This window comes from Tympanuchus pallidicinctus, unplaced genomic scaffold (genome assembly GCF_026119805.1).
Source record: "Tympanuchus pallidicinctus isolate F22 unplaced genomic scaffold, pur_lepc_1.0 scaffold4, whole genome shotgun sequence".
NCBI classification, from domain to species: domain Eukaryota; kingdom Metazoa; phylum Chordata; class Aves; order Galliformes; family Phasianidae; genus Tympanuchus; species Tympanuchus pallidicinctus.
This window is the reverse complement of record NW_026294758.1, coordinates 32,147,032-32,164,595: the sequence shown is the minus strand read 5'-3', so window position 1 is coordinate 32,164,595 and position 17,564 is coordinate 32,147,032. Positions and strand designations below refer to the sequence as shown.

Below are 17,564 nucleotides of genomic sequence, written 5' to 3'. Positions count from 1 at the left end.
AAGAAAGCCAACGGCATCCTGGGGTGCATAAAAAGAAGCATGGCGAGTAGGTCAAGGGAGTTGATCCTCCCCCTCTTCTCTGCCCTGGTCAGGACTCACTTGGAATATTTCACCCAGTTCTGGGCTCCCCAGTACAAGAAAGACAAGAATCTCCTGGAGAGAATCCAGCAGACAGCCACAAAGACGTTAAAGAACCTGGCACATCTTCCTTATGAGGAAAAGTTGTGTGACCTGGGACTGTTCAGCCACGAGAAAAGACTTAGTATATGATCAATATTTACAAGCACCTTTAGTATGAGAGTCAGGGAGACAAGGCCAACCTCTTTTCAGTGGACTGTGGGGGCAGGTCCATAAACTGGAGCATAGGAAGTTCTATACAATTACGCAGAGGAACTTCTTCGCAGTAAGGATGATGAAGCACTGGAACAGGCTGCCCAGAGTGGCTGTGGATTCTTTGGACCTAGACACCTACTTGTGCAGCTTGCTGCAGGGGGCCTGCTTTGCAAGGGGGCTGGACTCGATCTCTGGAGGTCCCTTCCAGCCCCTACAATTCTGTGATTCTGTTATTCTGTGTTTTTTTTCTTTTCCCTTTGCAATCATGATAATCTTTCTCAAAATAACTTCTTTGTTCATCTGTTTTGCAGCGTAGTGCAAAAAATGCTAGTTTTTTTCTGCAAACTTTTTTTTTTAATGAGAAATGCTAACATTTGAAAGCAATATTTATGCTAATTTTTGACATAGTGAGATACTACAAATTAGAACTGAAAATTTCTTGAAGCAATTTAAAGTTTCTCCTTCATTAAAACTATGCTCCAAGTAAAAAACAACTAAGCCGAATTTGTAACTACAATTCTTTGTGCTCAAAAAACATCTCGATGACAGCTGTAATTACTTTTCTTGATCTCTGAAGCATTGAAGCAACCAATTCAAACCAGTAATCACTGGGACTCACACGTAATACTAAGAATGTATCACTACCAAAGTAAGTGTAATTATAGCTTTAAATAAAATAAAATAATTAAATTAAATAATAAAATTAGTTTCAAGAGTTTAAAAACTTAAAAGTTTATTAAATGAAGTTTATTAAAAGTCCCAGTCTGCTTTTAATGTTTTTTTTTCTTTTTTCTTTTTTCTTTTTCTGAGAAAGCTAGTTCAGATCCTCTTTCAGTAGAAAATCTATGTCTTGGAAATACTTAAATTTTCTTAGAATAATTTGAATATATAAGTTCTGCTGATAATTAGAGTGTCCAAGCTTAATAAAAAAAAAAATTAAAAGGATGAAGTGTGTTTAAAAATTTAAATTTGTGTAAAAATTGTTTAAAATGGTGTTTAACATTCCCTAGAATTTCTAGCTTTTTTCCCCCCCAGAACCTGTCAGCTTTAATTGTTTCCAGTATTCTATAAACAAATGACTGTAGTTGTACAGACAAGAGCCAACACCTTAAAATATAAGTTTACTTGAAAATTAGAACTCTTGTTAAAATAAATCTTAACCTAATTCAGAATATAAATTGAAAGAACTAAAAATAACTGAAAATAAAACATATTATTTGTAATCGTCTAACAGTGTTATCTTAAAGAAACAGATGACACTATGTTAATTTATGTTTACAATGGTCTTGGTGTTCAGAATCTGCAAAGGCCTGTGTTTCTTTATTTGCATTCCAGGACAAAGTGTTATGAATAAACAGCAATTGAAAAAATCACCATTCATTTCTGTCTGCATTGCAGTTGCAATAATGCTGGGAATCAATGCATCTCCCTTCCAAGCCACAAGCGCATTTCTGAACAGCAGGCAAAGAACCTCCCCAGTAAGTCTGTATTTCATTGGTCCTTCCGATCCACCAGCTCAGCGGCAGCCCATCTAAAAGATATGTGTGAAAATATCAATTCCCAGGCTTATATACTACTCTTCCCACTTTTTTTTTTTTTTTCATCCAATTTTTCAAAATTCTAAGAGGAGGAAAATTATTTTTCAAATGTAAAAACTTTAAAGAGCAATAATAATAAAAAAAGTTATCACCTTTACCTGGCAAGGAAATACTCATTTTAATACCTCATTATGAGGTAGCAAACAATTGTCACAGGCACTTCCTTGTTTAGTAGAGAGCAGAACTCACAGTCCCTCCTTTGCCAGTCATTATATTAGAATCATTTATACTAATAATTCAATTTATATATTTTATTTTAAAATGATCTGTGAAGAAGGAGGTAACATTACTCCAAAAAACTAATTATATTGATACTAAAAAGATCAATTTTACATCATGAAACTACTAGAAATCAAATCAGAGGAATTATAGAAAATGCAGCAATGGACTTATCCTACTAACAAGAGCTCAGAGTAGTACTCATATCTGTGTTGCATGTTGAACAAGTGAATAGAAAAATTATGCTGTGTTTATCAAATTACCCAAAGTCAGCTGTTAAATCACATGCTGTAGATTCAGAATTTATGTACTCAGAGCATATATATGAGACAGCAAAAATCATGTTAGTGACTTGGTCACTTGGGAAAATTGCGTATTTGGTAAAGAGTATTTCTCCTTGTGTATTACTTCTCTGTATAATGCATTTGCCAGTGTTTTTTATAGTAAAGTGACAAAACTGCACGTTTCCTCAATTTTAAAGTCCTGTAGATTAAGATTAAAGAGTTGTCAAGCAAGACAGGTAATAGAAAAAATACACAGTACAGGAAATGTCTAAAATATGTGAAGCATAAAGACAAATCACCTCAAATCAGAGGGAAGAAGGTTAAAAGTTGCAACACGTTAATGTCAGGGCATGAGAAAATGTCCAATAGTGTTACACTGTAGTTTTCTACAGAAACAATTCTTCTTGCTGTTGTTTTGCCCAAACAAAACAACAAAAAAATCAGCAGAAGGCCTCAGGAATAAACTCAAATTAATACCAGTTTCAGCTTTACTTTATACTGTTTATTAAATCTCACTTTTAGATAACACCTCTATTATGCTGACAATATTAAAAAGCTTGCAAACATATTAACTGCATTCATTATCACATGACTGTTGGCTCAGCAGGCCAAAGAAAGATTGCAAATTATTTCCAGAAAAGTCAAATTTGCATAATAGCACTGATGTCCAATGTCAGTGTTTGTATATGCAAGCCTTCACAGGAAGAAGAAAATCTGATGACAGTTTATAAATAATTCATCAGGCAGCTCTTTAAAAGGCTTCCAGCAAAAAGGGCTGTAAAAAAAATTGATGTGTTTCTGATGTTTCAACAGCATCTCTTAGCTTTGTATTGTAGTCATGTACTAATGTTCCCAGTTTTTTACATTAGGACATATTTGAAAGCTAGTCTTTGTTCATGTAAAACTATGAGAAGAGAATATTTACAGAAATGTAGCATCTTCATACTTATTAGTACAGATTGTCACCCCTGTTTTGTTACTAAATATTGCCTAAGCAATGTATATCAATAAAAGGGACTAGAAATTTCTTTATAACAGCCATGTAGATTTATTAACAAGTTACATCTTTAGTAACATCATTTACATGTACTATCAGGTTGACTGAATATAATATATTCTTAAAAAACAGAGGGTAAACAATATCTGCAATATATGTGTCTAAAAATGTATCATGTGATGATAATCAATATATATATATTTGTCAGGTATAATAATATATATTTGTCAGGTATAGCTTTTGAGATTATAGATCACAAAATTGGGAGGGTTCTTTGCAGGAAATTTGATAGTACATATATTTGCATTTCCAATTCTGAAATTTCATTGAGGTTATAATAAATGAAACAGAACAGACTTATTCGCAGTAAAATGTGATTTGAATTTTGTTTCAGTGTTTGCTTTTGCTATAAGCTATATGCAATTGCTTTTTCTGTTTTGAACTGCTAACTATAAAATAATACAAAGAAGACTTTATAAAGGTAATCTTCAGATACAAAAAGATGAAATAAGATGAAATAAGATGAAATAACTAAGTCAGAAAGCTATTATTTAAAATATTCCAATTAGATTATTTTGCCTTTCAGAAATTCCCTCATTTTTAAAAAATGTACATATTTTCTAAACAGAATTCTTATTTAGATGTAGGAGATTTTCATAATATGCTGAAAATTTTCACAACTTCAGCTGTAATTCAGTTAGAAGTGGAAGAACAAAAAAACCCTGATTAATCTTCTGAGTGTGTGAGATCACAGTATTGTGTCACACTGTAACACAATAACACTGTATAATTCAAAATAACACTGTAACTTTGTTCAAATGCATAACTGGAACAAGAAGAAAAATGCATATTCATATAAAAGTAGGTGCAAAGAGTATTTCAGAGCTCTCAGAAACACAGAGCTATATATTCCAGTAGCAATTTTAAATACAAAATCATTAGTCTTTGGAGAGGACAAGTAATTTGCTCTCCTCTTTCTGTTTTTCGAATTGAAAGATAAATAAAAAAATTCTCTTATTTGGTGACACCATCTTAAAATTCTCAAAGGATGCTGGATTTGTTCTGAATTTCTCTCTTTTTCCTGAAGTCAGCCAGTTGTAAATTTATACAGTCATAAAGATAAGTATAGCAGCTGAAAGATTTGAGATGTACTTCCACAGCCTCAAAGAAAAAGTTTAGTGTTTACATTTTGTAGAGTCAGCAGTTCAAAATATTTTTCAGACAAAATAATAATAATAATAATAATAATAATAATAATAATAGTAGTAGTAGTAGTAGTAGTAGTAGTTTAGAATATATTTAACTATAATATCTCTAGTTATTTTGGATTAACTTAGATCTTCAGATAGCTGAAAGGCAATTGCAGTAAAAGCAAGTTTGGTCTCTTCTCACTGGTGACAGGTGACAATACGAGGGGAAATGGCCACAAATTGTGGCAGAGTTTAGGTTGGATATCAGGAAAAACTTCATTACAGAAAGGATTGTTATACACTGGAACAAGCTTCTCAGGGAGGTGGTTGAGTCACCATCCCTGAATGTGTTTAAAAACCATCTCTACGTGGTAATCTCAGGGACTTGATTTAGCAAAGGGTTGTCAGTGTTAATGTAGTAAGGCTAGGTTGTGGCTGGACTGATGATCATAAGAGTCTTTTCCAACTTGAAAAACGATTCTATGATCATTTAAAACTCTAAATGTTAAACAGTTCAGCAGAACTGAGTAGTTGTGCTCTTTCAAATTTTTAACAAATCCTGCATTTCTGTGCTGTCTCAATATATCTCAAAAATAAGTAATAAATAAGAAGTCTTGCTTCCCTGAGTTTTTTCCTGCTTTCTTCTCTGAGTTTCTGTTTGTTTGTTTTACTCCAATGAACGGGATTTAGTTTTTCCTTGTAGTTCACTCTGTGTAACATTTAGTAGCCAAAATTACAAAATACCTAGTCAGCACAATCTTGAAACCCTCTGCTGGATGTCAATCAAGCTTTCAAATACCTAACCAAAACTTGAATCACGAATATACAGATAAAACAAAGGCTCAGTGCCTGAAAGGCATCAATAACTGAAATAAATGCTAGTCTGAGAAGTTGTAGTGATGTCCATAATACAGGCAAGGATGAGACATATATAAAGGAAGGATTGAGAAGAACCAGAGACTTTTGAACTTCTGCTTTCTATAAAACAATGTCAAGAAATCAATGTGAGAAATTTGATTTTCTGATAAACATGTAATAAAAATAATGGATTATTTTTTCAAAGCTCAGCTAATAATACGGTTTTTATGTCTGTGTTCTTTTTACTCAGTACTTAAAATGGTTTTTCACAGTACAATCTGTTAACATCAATTGCATGTCATTGAGTGTTAAGACTTGAGGAGACTCAAGTCTTAAGTCTTAATTGTTTAAGTAGATCAGAAAGATGTATAATGTATTAAAAAACATTATGCAGAAAAAAATTGATATCAGTGTAGTGATTTGTGTTCTTTTAACAAGATATTTCTTCAGTAAAATTTAATAACCCCAGGAAAGCAGACTAACAGAGGCTCTGTTATTAAGGTTGTCTGTTGATCTGACTTTGAGATCACTTGATATTGTGAGCAAAGATTATTATAAACTACCCTTTCTATTTTTCTGTTTCAAATATCTCTTGGCAATTTACAGAAATCTGAATACTAGATCTATGATGTTCAAACTTTATTGTAGCAAAATGACATAAGTATGGTTTAAAAAAAAAAAAAAAAAGATTGACAGTGAAAGAAAGTACATGGTATAATATTGTACTATTTGTCTATTTTACTCACCTGGCTTATCTAAAAGCCTTGACTTTTTGCAGTGGTAAGATATCTCCTGTTCACAGTGTTCTGCATGGTTAATTATAGCCTGAAGCTGGCTTAGGCTGGCGGAGTACTTGAAAAATGCAGCATGAGGATTCTCTCGATTAGCACTTCTGATTCTGGTTAAGTTGGTGTTGTTGTGTTGTATTATTGTCCACGTTGTATCTTTCAAAACATGGATGAAAGATGTTAGAAAGGTGGATAAAGGATGCAAAGTAATTGAATAAGTAAGTAAGTAAAACAGAAGGGACAATGAAATTACATCAATCTGTAAATCAAATTCTTTGATCAAGAAAAAAATTCTTTTGAGTATATGAAACACAGACATAAACCATGGAGCAAAAATGAAACCAGTTAATCAGTTTCTATTTATAAGTGCGTTACCATATCATGACTGTTGCTAGTTAAGTTGCTTGTTATGTTTATTGAGGAAGAAAACAGTAAATGAAGAAACATAAGAAATTTTCTCTGAAATAGTTTGGTTTGTAAATTGCAACGAAATAATAAAAATAAGGAATGGTTACTATCACTACTTTTCCCAGGCTTTAATTTTCTACTAAATAACACAAAATTATATATTAGATTATAGTAACATCACATTTATCATTGTAATTTACTTTTTTTTTCTGTCTGAGAAAATTATGTACGTTTTTGCATTGCATGAAGAAGTAAAAGTAGCTTGCAGACACTGCATTTACTACTCAGATCAAATTAACATGATTCTTTTCTAGCCACCTGAAATCAAACAGTAATATTTATCTGAAGTACTCTTCAAAATATGTATTTAGTCAAGAACTAAAAAACTCAGGTCAAGACGTTCGTAGCTCAATAGTAGCATGCTTCCAAATACCTGGTTTATTTGAGGCAACAACCACTGTACAGTCACTTGACTCAGTATTGTAACATGAAGTACTAGTTCAGAACTGAGAACTGCATTTTCTTAAAAAAAACACAACTCTTAAGTTAATGTTTACTTTATATACTGCTGAGTAAGGTGCTTTCTTCTTCACTGCATTGTGTGGCTTTAAGATTTGTTTAAAGTGGGGATATACAAAATACTGCCAATTTTTTTTTTTTTTTCCTAGAAACCATTGAACTGAGTCTGCAAAATGCAGCTGTCATAAACCTTTAGCAAATATTCAGTACTCTGGACATTATTTTTGAGAAAAATATCTTCCAGAGTATTCTTGTATTGAAAGAATATACTTGCATATGAATATATATATTATTCAAGCGTTTGAGTAGCTAGCAATAAATTACATTTTTATAAAAGATGTGTATTAAAATATGCAGTGTGCTGTGAAACAGACTTTCTCCAACTTGAAGCAATCTTACTAACTGAGTAAACGAGTATACTAGCTTTTCAGTTAAGTTGATAATTCACTTTTTTTTTTTTTTTTTTTTTTCCATTAAATGTCTTCTATGAACTTTCTACATTTGCTGAGAGCATTTTTAATTGCAAAATCTTACCATGGAGAAAACACTATAAAACAAAAGCAACATAAACTAAAACTAACACCTCTGAAGACATTATCTTAAAAGCTGTCAGAAAATATAGGCTGACTATCCCTGCTAGTTTGGGCTCACTTTAAGAAACCTGGGCTATTAAGATCAGATGGTGTTTATTGGAAGATGGAAACTTTTATCAAACTTTTGTCAGTTTGAAGCCAGTGTGAGTAATGGTTGCCTGTAGATAGCAAAAATGCAAAATGAGAATTATATGGATGAACAAGGAGATTCTGGCCAAACTCTAATACAGAAAGAAAGCTGACAGCAAGAACAAATAACTTGGGTGGAATATTGAAATACTGTTTAGCAACCAGTGATCAAGTAAGAACAATTAAATCTCAGATTGAATTTAAACTGTCCAGTGACCTCGTTGGCAACAAGAATAGTTTTTGCAAATACAAAAAGAAGAGTAGGGAAAATGGATGCCCTCTACTGATGGAAACCAGAGAACTAATTACCGAGGAAAGTGAAAATTCTGAAGTACAGAACCCTTTATTTTCCTCAGACTTCATGGAAAGAGCTTTAGCCACACTGACCAATTTGCAAACTCCAAAGGCAGGAACTGGGAAAAAGAAGTGCCATCCATTATAGAAGATCAGGCATAAGACCATTTAACAAACCTTAAGATTCCTTAAATGTGGAGCCTAAGAAATGCATCTGATGGCCAAGGGAAATGGTAGATTAAGTTGTTAAGCCACTGCCAATATGATTGGAAAAGTCATAGTAGTCTGATAAAATCCAGTGCCTAGAAAAGGGAAAACATAAATTCCCTTACCAAAAGGGGAAATAAAAATACAAGATGGTAAATGCAGGCAGTTGTTCTCACCTCTGTATCCAGCAAAATCATGGGCATATCCTTCTTAAAACTGTGCTAACTCACATAGAAAACACCAGAGGTGGTTAATGACAGCCAACTTCAGCATGAGTAAATCATGCCAGACAAACCTGACAGACTTCTACAACAGAGTTACAGAAGTGGTATGTAAGAGAAGAGAAAATGACATTGTATGGGAACTGCTGAGTCACAGCCTGAACCTCTGATTGATCACCTGAGGCAAGCCATGAGTCAGCCAGAGGAGCACAGGTGAAGGCAATTCACCTGTGCTGCCGGAAAAGGTGGAGCCAGTCTCCACCCCTCCTAGACCTATTTAAGAGCTGGCTACCAGAGGGGAAGGATCTCTTCTGGAGATCACCTCTCTTGGTGTTTTGTGGTGAGCTCAGCTGAAGGGTAAGCTCTTCCACTTATTCTCTTTTTGTTATTGTTATCTACTTTGCTTAACTCTCTTGATTATATTGTGATTATAATATCTTGATATCTATTGATTATACAATTATATTTTGGTTATAATATCTTGATATCTGTTGATTATACAGACATCATCTCTCTGGACTTGTACAAAGCATTTGATAACGTCATACATCATTATTGTCTCTAAAATGGAAAGCTGCCTTGAAGGAGTTGTGGTCAATAGTTTGATCTCCAGAGGATTTGGGGAGTTCCCTCAACTTTCTGGTAAATATTTCTTCTGCTGTAAATCAAAACATGATTGGCTAGGCTGGGTCTTTCCATGATGATAAGAAGTGTCTCTCAGGTTCTGTATTTGAAATAGTATTATTCAACATCTCTTTTGGTTACATGGACAATGGGATAGAGTTTGCAGCTTTGGAGACCAAAACATTCAGGAGAGAAGGGATACTATCCAGAGGTATCTTGACAAGCTTAAGCAGCACTTGTGAACCTGCAGTTCAACAAGACTAAGTGCATGGTCCTGCATTTTTTTTTCAGGACAATTGTAAATACAAGATGTTCAGAAAATGGACTGAGAGCAGCCCTGATAAGGATGTGGGGATGTTCCACTGAAGAAAAAGACAACATGAGCTTGAAATGCATGCTTGTGGACTAGGAAATCAACCATATCCTGGGATTCATGAAAAGCAGCGTGAACAATGTGTTGATGGAGGTGACTCTGCTCTTACACTCTTATGACAAATCTCTTGAAGAGATTCAGGAGATTAATTCAGTTCTGGTGCCCCAAACATAAGGATATGTGAAGCTATTAGAGTGAGTCTAGAGGAGGGCCATAATCATGATCAGCGGAAGCATCTATCCTATGAAGACAAGTTGAAAGATCTGGTGTTAATTCTGAAAAGACATGGCTCTGGAAGTTCTAATGTTAGTTAATCACAGAAACCTAGTATCATAGAAAGGCCCAGGAAGGGACATCAAGGATCAGCAAGCTCCAACCCCCCTGCCACATGCAGGGCCAACAATTTTCTCATTTAATACTAGACCAGGCTGCCCAGGGCCCCATTCAACCTGGCCTTGAATACCTTCAGGGACTGAGCATCCACAAGCTCTCTGAGCAGCCTGTTCCAGCACCACACCACTCTCTCTGTAAAGAACTTCCCTTGGTATCCAAGCTAAATCTTCCCTCCCTCAACTTAAAAGCATTTCCCCCTGTCCTGCTGTTATCTACCCTTTCAAAGAGTTGATCCCCCTCCTGTTTGTATCGCCTACTACATGTTTGTAGGCTCCCTTTAGGTACTGAAAGGCTGCAAAGAGGTCACCCTGTGGCCTTTTTTTCTCCAGGCTGAACTAGCTCAGCTCTGTCAGCCTGTCTTCATAGGGGAGGTTCTCCAGCCTTCTAATAACTTCTGTGACCCTCTTCTGGACCCTCTTCAACATCTCCCTGTATTGTACTGCGGGCCACAGACCTAGGCGCACTACTCCGGATGGGGCCTCATGAGAGCAGAGTAGAGGGGGACAATCACCTCTCTGTCCCTGCTAGCCACCCCTCATCTGATGGATCCCAGGATACCATTGGCCTTCAAATATACAAGAGCACACAGCTGGCTTCATCTGTTTGTTAGCTAATACAAACATCATTTAGAAAATTAGTGTTTTTAACTGTTCCACAAAGTTGCATTTTATTTTATTTCCTACAGTTTCTTGACTGACACTAAAAGATATTTAGAGTAAGAAAAGAACACGCTGTCTTTTAAAGTGCAAATATTCTTCAGAAGACATCAAGGAAACTTCAGGATGTGATTTCTATTCAGAAAATAATATTCTGAAAGGAATTTATGCTTTTTTTTTTTTATCACTACATACATGATTTTGGGCAAATTTTTGTATATAGATTATATACTCACAAAATTGAATTGCCAGGTTACAGCCTGAACTCATGTGAGCTTATGACTGTCTGGAGCAGAGGGAGCTTAAATCCTCCCTTCTTCTCTTCCTTCCCATCTCAGCAGTGCTTCTGGCAGTACTTCCTGGAGCGTGTATGCACTCAGGGTGTGCATGGATCTCTCCCCAAGATCTGGTGCAAGAGCTTGAATCAGAGAAGACTGCATTCCTCAGTTCACCCTTTTCTCCAACCTGTTACTAGGAGGGGTGAATTAATTCCTCTTTCCTTGATATCTTGTCCTATAGTGCCCTGTATCTCAGTCAAAGACTCTGTCAATGCTTTTGATTTCTTTACAGCTCATGATATGATAAAGCAGGTTTCTGGAAATATGCATTGGAACACAAGTATGTTTAAAAGTTATTCAGGACATAAAAATAAAAACAGGCAGATTGTATGTCTATGTATTCAGACATTCAAATATATAAAGAAAAATACATCAATGAAAATTGAGTAAATTTAACTGTAGCTGTAGGCTTTTCAATCTGCAACTGGCTTCCAAGAATAAAAGTACAGAAAGGCACCTCCCTTTCAAGTGCCTTCCCAAAAAAGTGCTGCGAGAAATTTAGACATTTGCCTTTCATGTCCCCCAGGGGTTGATACTGGAGCCCATCTTGTTTAATCTTGCTTATCTTTATTGATGACCTGGATGAGGGGACTGAATGTACCCTCAGTAAGTTTGCAGATGACACCAAGTTGGGAGGTAGTGTGAATCTGCCTAAGGGTAGAGAGGCCCTTCAGAGGGATCTAGATTAGACGGATTGCTGGGCTGAGGTGAATGGGAATGTTTCAACAAGGCCAAGTGCTAGATCCTGCACTTTGGCCACAATAACCCCATGCAACACTATAGGCTTGGGGATGACTGCGATGAGGAAAGAGACCTGGGGGTGTTGACTGATGCTCAGCTGAACAGGAGCTGACAGTGTGCCCAGATGGCCCAGAGAGCCAGTGCCATCCTGGCCTGCATTAGAAATAGTGTGGCCAGCAAAAGCAGGGAGGTCATCATCCCCCTGTACTCAGCAGTGGTGAGGCCGCACCTCGAGTATTGTGTTTAGTTTTGGGCTCCTCAAGACAAGAAAGACATTGAGGCCCTGGAATGTGTCCAGAGAAGGACAGTGAAACTGGTGAGGGGGTTCTGGAGCACAAGTCTGATGAGGAGTGTCTGAGGGAGCTGGGATTATTTAGTCTGGAGAAGAGGAGGCTCAGGGGAGACCTCATTGCACTTTACAACTTCCTAAAGGGAGGTTGTGATGAGGAGGGATTTGGCCTCTTCTCATTCAACAAACAGGAAATGACCGGAGGTTGTACCAGAAGATGTTTAGATTAGACATAAGGAAGAACTTTTTCTCTCATACGGTGGTCAGACACTGGAATGGCCTGCCCAGGGAGGTGGTGGAGTAGCTGTTCCTGACAGCGTTCAAGAAGTATTTGGATGAGGAGCTACAAGATACAGTTAAGTAGCTTGTGGCAGCAATAGTAATGGGAGGACAGTTGGACTAAGTGATCTTGTAGGTCATTTCCAACCTTGTGATTCTATGATTCTAAGTCTTGGTTGGGAAAAGGGAACACCAGTCATGAGGACTATGGTAAAGTAACAAATACAGAAGATTCAACCTGTTAGGCTGCATCTTGAGATGATGAACTTATCCACAGGGTAGACTTAATGTGGTGAATATGGAGTGACTGAGAAAAACAGTAACAGATGTTCAAAAACACACCAGAGTAACTCAGATGCTACAGAGTGCCTTCAAGGATTAAACCCTCTTAAAAAAGAAACCACTTTTCTGTCATTATATTTGGTCTCTTTTAATCTCATAAGACTGTAGAATATGTCTTTTTAGAGGTCTGAGCTAGTCTGAGAGCTAGTCAGTTTATGAGTTAACAGAGCTTACTGTATAAATCAAAGTCAGGAGTTGATGTGGTAAGATTAGTTAAACTGCATTCACTGATTTACCAGAATTCAGGTTAATTCACTATTTGTATTCTTTAGATGGCTGTGAAAATCATCCAGTGCCATTGGCAGACATAATATGATTAGAAGTCAGTATAGTTCTTTAGTATTAGTTGAGGCATTGCTTAAAAATAGTTTTAAAACTCCACATCAAAATATTATGATAAAAAGAACACTATAATAAGGACAAATCTAAGTCAAATTCAATCATAGGTTATCCATATAATCTTTTAAACACTTAAAAATGTAAAACTAAATTGTCACAATTTTTTTTTTTTTTTTTTTTTTTTTTTTTTTTTTTTTTTTTTTTTTTTTTGCGTAAAATGATGAAGTGCTTCCATTATTTTTTTCTGGAAGGAAATTCAAATATACAGAAGATAAGAAAACTGAAAAAGACACAAATATATATAAGGTAATACTAATTTTCAAAGAGACAATTATATAAGTTTGATTTGAAGGTCATATGATGATAGGCAACTTCATCTGTTTTTCTAAGATGCTGCTAAACAGTTAGTTTTGACATCTAGAACTTCTAGTGATGTGAACAGAAGAAACAAGGAACTGAATGAAGAACAGGAGATTGTACTTGAAACTGAAGCTGTGAGTAATCCACTGGTTTAATTTATATTCACTAAAATATCTGCTAGAAGTCTGAAAAACCAAACTAAATACACTGATATTTCCTCTCATCAATTAAAATCCATAAAATTGAATTAAAATGTTTTATAAGGCTATATGGAATAGTCCATAATTTTCTCATAAAATACAACTTATTTCTTATTTCTTTAATGTACACAGAGAGCCTATAACTTGGATGAAAATATCTACTCCCAAAATGAACTATTAAATTCTCTCCACCAGAAACACGTTCCACTTACACAAAATACAACAAGAATACAGCATTAGTTTCACAGCCTGAATTCTGTTATGATTTTAATTTCTCTGCCTAATTCCTTGTTTAGAATTCTGAGATAAAGGTTCACCTTCATTTTGTTGTGCATATGCGTATTAAATTCACGAGCTACAGAATTTTCTCACTTGATAAATTGAACTTCAGTACAGAGAGCATAGATACAGATCCAGTCATGAGTTATGAAAGTTTATCACCTCACCTGTCATATTACAATACACAAGAAACGGTCCCAAAGGGCCACTTCCGTCTGAATCTATATTGTAAAAGCCAGAATTGTTCCCTTTGTGTTTATAGGCTTCACATGATTTTTCGTAGATGGCTGTAAAAATAAAAATCACCTTCCATCACAAAAGCAATCATATTTTATTCCATGAATAAGAAAATAATAATATGTAGATCCTATTTATGGGAAAAAAAAAAATCAAATCCTCAAAGCTAAAGAATACAGAAGAAAGCACATAACTTCGACTATATTTCCATTTGAATTTGTGAAGCATATTTATTTATATAGAGAGGGGAAATCAGGAGAGCTTTATTCAAGCATTTTCTTGTCTGTTTCAGGCTGGAAACATTCAAAAAGAAACAATGAAATGTGAGTGTAGATGAAAAAATGTTCACAAAAGCAATCAACTAATGTAAAATCTGAAGATATTATTTAGACTTATTAATTAGATTTAGAGAAACCAAATACTATCTAAAATAGATCAGATTTATGAGATCAGATTTATGTATTTCTATGTTTGCTTATTTGCTTGCTTATATATTTACTTATTTTTGCTTACAACAAAAGATAGGAAGTGCTTATAGATAATTTAATGGCCTCCCGGAATTTTCACAACTTTTCATAACCATGCACAAACATGCAAGAACATGAGATTAATAGATAATAGAAGAGATAAATATGTGATGACACTCAAATATGAATGTAGTCTCATGTTTTAGTAATTATGTGATAAATATAAAAATTATTCATAATAATGTATTAATTCAAAAGGTGGATTTAAAGACAGGAGAGGATATTACTTCCTATCTTGTGCAACATGAAAAAATGCAAAACAGTGACAAATACAAACTAAAATTTTCACTGAGTTTTTCTTTTTACAGATTTTGAGTACCCGAGACCCTCTCTTGAACCACTTTATGGATATTGTAATTGAAATGTTTAATATGAATGTACACACTTCCAGGAGAGAGAGAAATCTACTAGAAATAGAAGTAAAGTTAGAAAACATCTCAGACTTACGATAATGGCAAGTTGCTCCTTTGTAACCAGTATTGTTACAGTTACAGTAGAAGTTGTTCCATGACTGTGAACACTCACCACCATGTTCACAATAGTTAGGCAAGCACCTAAAATGAAAGAAATATTCTCGCTCTCTTCCTTTCTCTTACCTAGTATTTATATTTATCGGTAGACAACAAATCATGAAAAACAAATATAATAATGTACAGGAATTCTTCAGGCCCGTTGGAGAAGGGGAATATGTCTTTAAGATTGTGGGCGGTACTCAGTGTGGGTGGTACTCGAGTTACGGTGGGTGGTAGTTACAAAGGGTGGTTCTGGGTGGTGCTTAATGGGTCACGGATTCATGAGGCTGTTGCGTGTCATGGTATATAAGCAGATGTTGCACAGTAATAAATTGTCACTTGAACTACACCCTATGTCGTGCGTCTCTCGTGTCCCTGCACTGGGTGAGATGCAGACGGTAGGGGCGCTGATGAGGTGTTGTTGACTGGGCAGGGTTGCTTGGAGGTTGGCAACAAAGATTACTAGAAAACTAAGAGAGCATTCCTTCATCTTTCTGTTTCTGTTTCCAACATATGGATATGAATTGTTCAATAAATACGTGAGAACAGAAGTAATTAAGGATGCATAGTTATTAGTTGTTGCCAATGAACTATTTGCAATTAAATACAGGCTGATACATCTATTAGAATTTACACGCTGATAGTTCACCAGCAAAGTTTTTAAAAGACATGGTATGTTCAACAGGGGTTATTACAACAAGGAATTGTATAATAATAGCACGGTTTGGGTGGAAGCAACTTTAATGATCATCTAGTTCCAAGCCCCTTACCATGGACAGAGTTGTCACACGCTAGATCAGTTGGAAAGAACCATCATAAGAGCTTTAAGTCAATTTATTCTAAAAACATAGGAAATAAAGTCATGTAACAAAAACCTGACAGTTATTTAAGAGCATTTCACTTTAGAAACTATTTAAACTGCTTTTTAATTGCAGTACTGTTTTTATATACAGAAATGAAAAAAATATATATTATATATATATATTTCTTATATTATCTATATTATATTATATTATTATATATATTATATATATTATATTATTATATTTTATTATCTATATTATATATGTATATTTCTTATTGTTGATGTTAACCACACACACAAAAAAATTAAAAATAAATAATAAAAAATCAGAAAATAAAAATAAAAAGCAGGCCTACTAACATCTGCAGGATCAAAAAATACATTTTAGTTAATTCAAAATGTATTAAAAAGGTATTAATTTAGAACTGTAGAACGTACAGCTTGTCACAAATCTGACTTAGCAAAAATTCAAGGCCTTTGTAAATTCACTTCTGCAGACATTCAAATAATTTTCCACCCTCTCATGCTTGTAAACAAATTAAGCTGCTTTTTCTTGAGGGAAAAGAATAGTGAACTGGCAAAGTAAATGTAAAATAAGTAAAATTAAGCAAGTTAATTTCAAGGAAGGAAATAACATTTTTGCCAATAAAGGATCTGATATTGTTTCTGTTATCTTACATATATTTTTTAACTGGGTCTGTGGAAGACCTTAGTAAGTTTTGTTTCTTAATATAGAAATCAACTTCAAGCACTAAGCTTACTTTCACTTCATTAGTCAATAATTTATTAAGAAATAATTCTTCAAATAAATACTTAACTTTTCTTGCTAGAAGTGTGAGCAGTAGGACTATTGTAAATACACTTCTCTAAAATTTGTAATACTCATAAAGCATCATAGTAATGATGTTCTGCTTGCATCAACCACAGTTTTCCTTGATTTTTCATTTCTTTATAAAGCTGCAAATATTCCTGAATTCAAAATAGCTTTCACGGTTTTTTCTTATACCGGTTCTATAAATAACAATTCATCTTCTTAATAGTATTCACAAAATGGAGTTTAGATAAAATGGATGATGCTTGAACCAACTTTCATAGAACTAGAAACAATTCACAGCATAAATTCTTATTCCTTTTTTTTCTTCCCTTTCTTTCAGAATGTTTAATTAAAGTAACCACTAACTAAAGCTGAGAGTAGCTACTCTAGATGCTCTAAAAAATTGAAAAAAAGCTTTTTCTTCCTGTATTCTCTTAACTATTTCACACAAAAGTATTCCACCTACTGGAAAATATATTTTTAATGCTTCATCTGTCAAGCATATTTTGACATTCATTACCATGTCTGCTTAAACAAAAATCAGCTGATCATAATCCTGCACTGTATTACTTAATAATGTGTCTAAGTGCATAACATCTGGAAATAATGCATGATTTAAAACCAAGGCAGCCCACTAGTAATATTCATAATCTAATATTAAAAAGTGAACTGTACTACAACATGAGTATACTTTTAACAAAGAAAAAAAAAGAGAGAGGAAAAAAAAGGGGCTTCATATACTAATTATTTGCTACAGAAAAATCTTGTACATCATCTACATTGTCTGTTTGCTATGCTTCCAAATTATGGAAATATAT

At 34.5% G+C, this 17,564-nt stretch overlaps 1 protein-coding gene across 1 annotated transcript in view; it reads right to left on the bottom strand.

Annotated features, from left to right (window-relative positions):
- Window positions 1-17,564, bottom strand: part of CNTNAP4 (contactin associated protein family member 4) — a 176,857-nt gene that overhangs the window by 36,399 nt on the left and 122,894 nt on the right. The window contains exons 11-14 of the mRNA XM_052701256.1: window positions 15,063-15,169; window positions 14,019-14,138; window positions 6,226-6,423; window positions 1,708-1,864 (exon numbers count right to left, since the gene is read on the bottom strand). Of these exons, the coding sequence (XP_052557216.1) occupies window positions 1,708-1,864; window positions 6,226-6,423; window positions 14,019-14,138; window positions 15,063-15,169 (582 nt within the window). The remainder of the gene's footprint in view (window positions 1-1,707; window positions 1,865-6,225; window positions 6,424-14,018; window positions 14,139-15,062; window positions 15,170-17,564) is intronic.